This window comes from Oncorhynchus masou, unplaced genomic scaffold (genome assembly GCF_036934945.1).
Source record: "Oncorhynchus masou masou isolate Uvic2021 unplaced genomic scaffold, UVic_Omas_1.1 unplaced_scaffold_181, whole genome shotgun sequence".
Classification (NCBI taxonomy): domain Eukaryota; kingdom Metazoa; phylum Chordata; class Actinopteri; order Salmoniformes; family Salmonidae; genus Oncorhynchus; species Oncorhynchus masou.
Window position 1 is genome coordinate 410,813 of NW_027016550.1, and position 10,117 is coordinate 420,929.

Below are 10,117 nucleotides of genomic sequence, written 5' to 3' on the forward strand. Positions count from 1 at the left end.
GACAGACACCGGGTCACACCCACAGAACAGACAGACATGTCTACCTGTTGAACCACTTACTGTAAACACCAGTCATTCTGTCCTGCTGTCCACTGTCCTCTCAACACCACTCTGTCCTGCTGTCCACTGTCCTCTCAACACCACTCTGTCCTGCTGTCCACTGTCCTCTCAACACCACTCTGTCCTGCTGTCCACTGTCCTCTCAACACCAGTGTGTCCTGCTGTCCACTGTCCTCTCAACACCACTCTGTCCTGCTGTCCACTGTCCTCTCAACACCACTGTGTCCTGCTGTCCACTGTCCTCTCAACACACCACTCTGTCCTGCTGTTCACTGTCCTCTCAACACCACTCTGTCCTGCTGTCCACTGTCCTCTCAACACACTAGTCATTATGTCCTGCTCTCCACTGTCCTCTCAACACCACTCTGTCCTGCTGTCCACTATCCTCTCAACACACTAGTCATTATGTCCTGCTGTCCTCTGTCCTCTCAACACAACTCTGTCCTGCTGACCATTGTCCTCTCAACACACCAGTCATTATGTCCTGCTCTCCACTGTCCTCTCAACACCACTCTGTCCTGCTGTCCACTGTCCTCTCAACACACCAGTCATTATGTCCTGCTGTCCTCTGAACACACCAGTCATTATGTCCTGCTGTCCACTGACCTCTCAACACCACTCTGTCCTGCTGTCCACTGTCCTCTCAACACCACTCTGTCCTGCTGTCCACTGTCCTCTCAACACACCAGTCATTATGTCCTGCTGTCCTCTGAACACACCAGTCATTATGTCCTGCTGTCCACTGACCTCTCAACACCACTCTGTCCTGCTGTCCACTGTCCTCTCAACACCACTCTGTCCTGCTGTCCACTGTCCTCTCAACACCACTCTCTCCTGCTGTCCACTGTCCTCTCAACACCACTCTGTCCTGCTGTCTACTGTCCTCTCAACACCACTCTGTCCTGCTGTCCACTGTCCTCTCAGCACCACTCTGTCCTGCTGTTCATTGTCCTCTCAACACACCAATCATTATGTACTGCTCTCCACTGTCCTCTCAACATACCAGTCATTATGTCCTGCTGTCCACTGTCCTCTCAACACACCAGTCATTATGTCCTGCTGTCCACTGTCCTCTCAACACCACTTTGTCCTGCTGTCCACTGTCCTCTCAACACACCACTCTGTCCTGCTGTCCACTGTCCTCTCAACACCACTCTGTCCTGCTGTCCTCTCAACACCACTCTGTCCTGCTGTCCACTGTCCTCTCAACACCACTCTGTCCTGCTGTCCACTGTCCTCTCAACACACCAGTCATTATGTCCTGCTGTCCTCTGAACACACCAGTCATTATGTCCTGCTGTCCACTGACCTCTCAACACCACTCTGTCCTGCTGTCCACTGTCCTCTCAACACCACTCTGTCCTGCTGTCCACTGTCCTCTCAACATACCAGTCATTATGTCCTGCTGTCCACTGTCCTCTCAACACACCAGTCATTATGTCCTGCTGTCCACTGTCCTCTCAACACCACTTTGTCCTGCTGTCCACTGTCCTCTCAACACACCACTCTGTCCTGCTGTCCACTGTCCTCTCAACACCACTCTGTCCTGCTGTCCTCTCAACACCACTTTGTCCTGCTGTCCACTGTCCTCTCAACACACCACTCTGTCCTGCTGTCCACTGTCCTCTCAACACCACTCTGTCCTGCTGTCCACTGTCCTCTCAACATACCAGTCATTATGTCCTGCTGTCCACTGTCCTCTCAACACACCAGTCATTATGTCCTGCTGTCCACTGTCCTCTCAACACCACTTTGTCCTGCTGTCCACTGTCCTCTCAACACACCACTCTGTCCTGCTGTCCACTGTCCTCTCAACACCACTCTGTCCTGCTGTCCTCTCAACACCACTTTGTCCTGCTGTCCACTGTCCTCTCAACACACCACTCTGTCCTGCTGTCCACTGTCCTCTCAACACCACTCTGTCCTGCTGTCCACTGTCCTCTCAACATACCAGTCATTATGTCCTGCTGTCCACTGTCCTCTCAACACACCAGTCATTATGTCCTGCTGTCCACTGTCCTCTCAACACCACTTTGTCCTGCTGTCCACTGTCCTCTCAACACACCACTTTGTCCTGCTGTCCACTGTCCTCTCAACACACCACTCTGTCCTGCTGTCCACTGTCCTCTCAACACCACTCTGTCCTGCTGTCCACTGTCCTCTCAACATACCAGTCATTATGTCCTGCTGTCCACTGTCCTCTCAACACACCAGTCATTATGTCCTGCTGTCCACTGTCCTCTCAACACACCACTCTGTCCTGCTGTCCACTGTCCTCTCAACACACCACTCTGTCCTGCTGTCCACTGTCCTCTCAACACCACTCTGTCCTGCTGTCCACTGTCCTCTCAACATACCAGTCATTATGTCCTGCTGTCCACTGTCCTCTCAACACACCAGTCATTATGTCCTGCTGTCCACTGTCCTCTCAACACACCACTCTGTCCTGCTGTCCACTGTCCTCTCAACACACCACTCTGTCCTGCTGTCCACTGTCCTCTCAACACCACTCTGTCCTGCTGTCCACTGTCCTCTCAACATACCAGTCATTATGTCCTGCTGTCCACTGTCCTCTCAACACACCAGTCATTATGTCCTGCTGTCCACTGTCCTCTCAACACACCACTCTGTCCTGCTGTCCACTGTCCTCTCAACACACCACTCTGTCCTGCTGTCCACTGTCCTCTCAACACCACTCTGTCCTGCTGTCCACTGTCCTCTCAACACACCACTCTGTCCTGCTGTCCACTGTCCTCTCAACACCACTCTGTCCTGCTGTCCACTGTCCTCTCAACACACTAGTCATTCTGTCCTGCTGTCCACTGTCCTCTCAACACCACTCTGTCCTGCTGTCCACTGTCCTCTCAACACCACTCTGTCCTGCAGAGCCTGCGTGTGCGTGTGTCAGGGGGAGCAGAGTTCTTCAGCAGGTCGTGTACCAGGGTGAGAGGACGGCTGGGTCACAGGTTCCTGTTGATAGATGGAGACAAGGCTGTTTCTGGATCGTACAGGTACCCTGACCTCTGACCCCTAACCGTCTGACCCCTAACCCTCTGACCCCTAACCCTCTGACTCCTAACCCTCTGACCCCTAACCCTCTGACTCCTAACCCTCTGACTCCTTACCCTCTGATCCCTAACCCTCTGACCCCTAACCCTATGACCCCTAAACCTCTGACCCCTAACCCTATGACTCCTAACCCTATGACTCCTAACCCTCTGACCCCTAACCTCTGATCCCTAACCCTCTGACCCCTAACCCTCTGACTCCTAACCCTCTGACTCCTAACCCTATGACTCCTAACCCTCTGACCCCTAACCTCTGATCCCTAACCCTCTGACCCCTAACCCTATGACTCCTAACCCTCTGACCCCTAACCCTCTGACTCCTAACCCTATGACTCCTAACCCTCTGACCCCTAACCTCTGATCCCTAACCCTCTGACCCCTAACCCTATGACTCCTAACCCTATGACTCCTAACCCTCTGACCCCTAACCTCTGATCCCTAACCCTCTGAGCCCTAACCCTATGACTCCTAACCCTCTGACCTGATATCATAATTTTCCTTTTAAAGTTGCCAATTAATTCCGCATGGTTACAGGGTTAATTCTCCATGGTTACAGGGTTAATTCCGCGTGGTTACAGGGTTTATTCCGCGTGGTTACAGGGTTTATTCCGCGTGGTTACAGGGTTTATTCCGCATGGTTACAGGGTTAATTCTCCATGGTTACAGGGTTAATTCCATGTGGTTACAGGGTTACTTCTGCATGGTTACAGGGTTAATTCTGCAGGGTTACAGGGTTAATTCCACGTGGTTACAGGGTTACTTCTGCGTGGTTACAGGGTTAATTCTCCATGGTTACAGTTAATTCTGCATGGTTACAGGGTTAATTCCGCATAGTTACAGGGTATAATTCCGCATGGTTACAGGGTTACTTCTGCATGGTTACAGAGTTAATTCCGTGTGGGTATAGAGTCAATTCTACATGGTTACATGGTTAATTCTCCATGGTTACACGGTAAATTCCGCATGGTTACAGGGTTAATTCTGCATGGTTGCAGGGTTAATTCCGCGTGGTTACATGGTCAATTCCGTGTGGTTACATGGTCAATTCCGTGTGGTTACAGGTTAATTCCGCGTGGTTACAGGGTTAATTCTGCATGGTTACAGGGTTAATTTCGCGTGGTTACAGGGTTAATTCCGCGTGGTTACAGGGTTAATTCTGCATGGTTACAGGGCTAATTCGCATGGTTACAGGGCTAATTCCGCATGGTTACAGGTTAATTCCGCGTGGTTACAGGGTTAATTCCGCGTGGTTACAGGGTTAATTCTCCATGGTTACAGGGTTATTTCTCCATGGTTACAGGGTTAATTCTCCATGGTTACAGGGTTAATTCTCCATGGTTACAGGGTTAATTCTCCATGGTTACAGGGTTTAAACAGAAACAACACAAAGGGTTAAGTTTAGGTTTTCATTCTGAGGACTAGAAGGCTTGGGGAAGGCTTAATAATTAAAAACAACAAGTATCATCAAGTATTCTCCCGGCTTGCTATCACTTCATGTGGTCGAAGCAGCATCCATCGCCTCCGAATATCACTTGTGCCATTTCATTTTTTTTGTGATCGCCGAGGAAGGCATATATCAACGTCCTCGTGACCTTTTCAAACGTCCTCAATGGAAGGATCTTTGTAGTGACGACCTCTGACCCCCCGACCCCTGTCTGTGTCTGTGTGTGTGCTCCTCCCCTCCAGTTTCACCTGGATGGCGTCTCGTTTGGACAGACACCTGGTCACCTTGGTAACGGGCCAGGCGGTTGACTCCTTTGACCAGCTGTTCCGGGACCTCTACCTGACATCCAGCGGGGTCGACCTCCGCAGGTTCACCACGGAGACGGAACCGGAGCCAGAGCCCCTCCCCCGGGCCACCCCCGTCGCTTCTCTCTCCGCAGCTAACGCCAGGAAGCTGTTCAGCCCTAAATACGCCGTGGTGATCGGCAACGCTAACGCTAGCAGCGCCGGCCCCGTCTCCTCCGGAACCCAGAACTCCAACTCCCAGAACCCCCTGAAAACAAAGGTATCAGAATGCATTGCTCCGTACTTTACCTTAATGTACCGTGCTCTTTTAAAAGCAGCTGTAGATTTGTTTATTTGTATTCTTTAACAAAAAAAGTGTCCTCAATATTGTGATCAATCGTTTCAATCAATCTAGGTGCGTGTCCGGGAGCCAGTGGAAGCTCCGCCCCTCCACCCGGGATTGGCCTGTCTGGAGAAAGCGTACCTGATTCCGTACCTGCCCACCTGGCCCGAACCCGACCCCCCCAGAGATGTCATCGGATTCATCAACGTGCGGGACGCGTCACGGTCGACCCAGGTGCACCTGCAACGTTCCGAGAGGTTCGAAACGAGCCAGGCTATTCGGTTCAGCAGTCCCTTTACCCTGCCCAATGAGGAGACACTTCCTGACAGGGCTGTGCCTAGACCAAACCCTACCCCTACCCCTACCACTACCCCTATCTCTACCTCTACCACTACCCCTATCTCTACCTCTACCACTACCCCTATCTCTACCTCTACCACTACCCCTATCTCTATCCCTATCTCTACCCCCATCTCTACCCCTACCCCTACCACTACCCCTATCTCTACCTCTACCCCTACCCCTATCTCTACCCCTATCTCTATCCCTAACTCTACCACTACCCCTATGTCTACCGCTATCTCTACCCCTACCCCTACCACTACCCCTATCTCTACCTCTACCCCTACCCCTATCTCTACCCCTATCTCTAGCCCTAACTCTACCACTATCTCTATCCCTATCTCTACCCCCATCTCTACCCCTATCTCTACCACTACCCCTATCTTTACCCCTAACTCTACCACTCCCCCTATCTCTACCCCTATCTCTACCCCTAACTCTACCACTACCCCTATCTCTACCCCTATCTCTACCACTACCCCGATCTCTACCCCTAACTCTACCACTACCCCTATCTCTACCGCTATCTCTACCCCTACCACTACCCCTATCTCTACCTCTACCCCTACCCCTATCTCTACCCCTACCCCTATCTCTACCCCTATCTCTATCCCTAACTCTACCACTACCCCTATGTCTACCGCTATCTCTACCCCTACCCCTACCACTACCCCTATCTCTACCTCTACCCCTACCCCTATCTCTACCCCTATCTCTATCCCTAACTCTACCACTATCTCTATCTCTATCCCTATCTCTACCCCCATCTCTACCCCTATCTCTACCACTACCCCTATCTCTACCCCTATCTCTACCCCTAACTCTACCACTACCCCTATCTCTAACCCTATCTCTACCACTACCCCTATCTCTACCCCTATCTCTACCCCTACCCCGATCTCTACCCTTAACTCTACCACTACCCCTATCTCTATCCCTACCACTACCCCTATCTCTACCACTACCCCTATCTCTACCACTACCCCTATCTCTACCCCTACCCATACCACTACACCTATCTCTAACCCTACCACTACCCCTATCTCTACCCCTACCACTACCCCTATCTCTACCCCTACCACTACCCCTATCTCTACCCCTATCTCTACCCCTACCCCTACCCCTATCTCTACCCCTACCCCTACCACTACCCCTATCTCTACCCCTACCCCTACCACTACCCCTATCTCTACCCCTACCCCTATCTCTACCCCTGCCCCTATCTCTACCCCTATCTCTACCACTACCCCTATCTCTACCCATACCCCTATCTCTACCCCTATCTCTACCACTACCCCTATCTCTACCCATACCCCTATCTCTACCACTACCCCTATCTCTACCACTACCCCTATCTCTACCCATACCCCTATCTCTACCACTACCCCTATCTCTACCACTACCCCTATCTCTACCCCTACCCCTATCTCTACCCCTATCTCTACCACTACCCCTATCTCTACCCATACCCCTATCTCTACCACTACCCCTATCTCTACCACGACCCCTATCTCTATCCCTATCTCTACCACTACCCCTATCTCTACCCCTACCCATACCACTACACCTATCTCTAACCCTACCACTACCCCTATCTCTACCCCTACCACTACCCCTATCTCTACCCCTACCACTACCCCTATCTCTACCCCTATCTCTACCCCTACCCCTACCACTACCCCTATCTCTACCCCTACCCCTACCACTACCCCTATCTCTACCCCTACCCCTACCACTACCCCTATCTCTACCCCTACCCCTATCTCTACCCCTACCCCTATCTCTACCCCTATCTCTACCACTACCCCTATCTCTACCCATACCCCTATCTCTACCACTACCCCTATCTCTACCACTACCCCTATCTCTACCCATACCCCTATCTCTACCACTACCCCTATCTCTACCCCTAACTCCACCACTACCCCTATCTCTATCCCTATCTCTACCCCTATCTCTACCACTACCCCTATCTCTACCCCTAACTCCACCACTAGCCCTATCTCTACCCCTATCTCTACCACTACCACTACCCCTATCTCTATCCCTATCTCTACCACTACCCCTATCTCTACCCCTACCACTACGCCTATCTCTACCCCTATCTCTACCCCTACCCCTACCACTACCCCTATCTCTACCCCTACCCCTAACACTACCCCTATCTCTACCCCTACCCCTACCACTACCCCTATCTCTACCCCTACCCCTATCTCTACCCCTACCCCTATCTCTACCCCTACCCCTATCTCTACCCCTACCACTACCCCTATCTCTACCCCTATCTCTACCCCTACCCCTACCACTACCCCTACCCCTACCCCTATCTCTACCACTACCCCTATCTCTATCCCTATCTCTACCACTACCCCTATCTCTACCACTACCCCTATCTCTACCACTACCCCTATCTCTACCACTACCCCTATCTCTACCACTACCCCTATCTCTACCCATACCCCTATCTCTACCACTACCCCTATCTCTACCACTACCCCTATCTCTATCCCTATCTCTACCACTACCCCTATCTCTACCACTACCCCTGTCTCTATCCCTATCTCTACCACTACCCCTATCTCTATCCCTATCTCTACCACTACCCCTATCTCTACCACTACCCCTATCTCTACCACTACCCCTATCTCTACCACTACCCCTATCTCTACCCATACCCCTATCTCTACCACTACCCCTATCTCTACCACTACCCCTATCTCTATCCCTATCTCTACCACTACCCCTATCTCTACCACTACCCCTATCTCTATCCCTATCTCTACCACTACCCCTATCTCTACCCCTATCTCTACCACTACCCCTATCTCTACCACTACCCCTAACTCTACCACTACCCCTATCTCTACCCCTATCTCTACCACTACCCCTATCTCTATCCCTATCTCTACCACTACCCCTATCTCTACCACTACCCCTATCTCTATCCCTATCTCTACCACTACCCCTATCTCTACCACTACCCCTATCTCTACCACTACCCCTATCTCTACCACTACCCCTATCTCTACCACTACCCCTATCTCTATCCCTATCTCTACCACTACCCCTATCTCTATCCCTATCTCTACCACTACCCCTATCTCTACCACTACCCCTATCTCTACCCCTATCTCTACCACTACCCCTATCTCTACCCATACCCCTATCTCTACCACTACTCCTATCTCTACCCCTAACTCCACCACTACCCCTATCTCTACCCCTATCTCTACCCCTACCACTACTCCTATCTCTACCCCTAACTCCACCACTACCCCTATCTCTACCCCTATCTCTACCACTACCACTACCCCTATCTCTACCCCTATCTCTACCACTACCCCTATCTCTACCCCTACCACTACCCCTATCTCTACCCCTAACTCTACCACTACCCCTATCTCTATTCCTTTCCCTAACTCTACCACTACCCCTATCTCTATCCCTATCTCTACCCCTTTCCCTAAATCTACCACTAACTCTACCCCTAACTCTACCCCTAATCCTACCCCTAACTCTATTCCTTACCCCATCTCCTCCACTCTCCCCAGTCCCGTATACCCTTCCCTTACCTTCACCCCCGTCCCCAAGCCCCGGACGGTGCAGTTGGTCATGAGGAACGGGAGTGGTCAGGACCTATGTGGAGTCAGAGGGGTCAAGAAGACAGACAGTCTGGAGCTAACAGGACCACAAAGAGACTGTCTGAATGGAACTGGACTACGACCCCAGAGTGACTGTGAGACCACACTACGACCCCAGAGTGACTGTGAGACCCGCACTACGACCCCAGAGTGACTGTGAGACCTCACTACGACCCCAGAGTGACTGTGAGACCTCACTACGACCACAGAGTGACTGTGAGACCACAGTACGACTCCAGAGTGACTGTGAGACCGCAGTGCGAACACAGAGTGACTGTGAGACCGCACTGCGAACACAGAGTGACTGTGAGACCCCACTACGACCACAGAGTGACTGTGAGACCACAGTACGACCCCAGAGTGACTGTGAGACCGCAGTGCGAACACAGAGTGACTGTGAGACCGCAGTGCGAACACAGAGTGACTGTGAGACCGCAGTGCGAACACAGAGTGACCGTGAGACCTCACTACGACCCCAGAGTGGCTGTGAGACCCGCACTACGACCCCAGAGTGACTGTGAGACCTCACTACGACCACAGAGTGACTGTGAGACCACAGTACGACCCCAGAGTGACTGTGAGACCGCAGTGCGAACACAGAGTGACCGTGAGACCTCACTACGACCCCAGAGTGGCTGTGAGACCCGCACTACGACCCCAGAGTGACTGTGAGACCTCACTACGACCACAGAGTGACTGTGAGACAACACTACGATCCCAGAGTGACTGTGAGACCGCACTGCGAACACAGAGTGACTGTGAGATCACAGTACGACCCCAGAGTGACTGCGAGACCGAAGTATGACCCCAGAGTGACTGCGAAACCGTAAAAGGACTGTGTCAGCACACACACACTCCTGCCCTCCGTACACACACACACTCCTGCCCTCCGTACACACAGATGCTCCTGCCCTCCGTACACACACACGCTCCTG

At 52.0% G+C, this 10,117-nt stretch overlaps 1 protein-coding gene across 1 annotated transcript in view; it reads left to right on the top strand.

Annotated features, from left to right (window-relative positions):
• Window positions 1-6,621, top strand: part of LOC135538782 (protein FAM83G-like) — a gene marked incomplete at its 3' end in the record, with an annotated part of 16,373 nt that extends 9,752 nt beyond the window's left edge. Inside the window, exons 3-5 of the mRNA XM_064964698.1 lie at window positions 2,947-3,071; window positions 4,815-5,136; window positions 5,272-6,621. Coding sequence (XP_064820770.1) covers window positions 2,947-3,071; window positions 4,815-5,136; window positions 5,272-6,621 — 1,797 coding nt within the window. The remainder of the gene's footprint in view (window positions 1-2,946; window positions 3,072-4,814; window positions 5,137-5,271) is intronic.
• Between the last annotated feature and the right edge of the window lie 3,496 nt (window positions 6,622-10,117).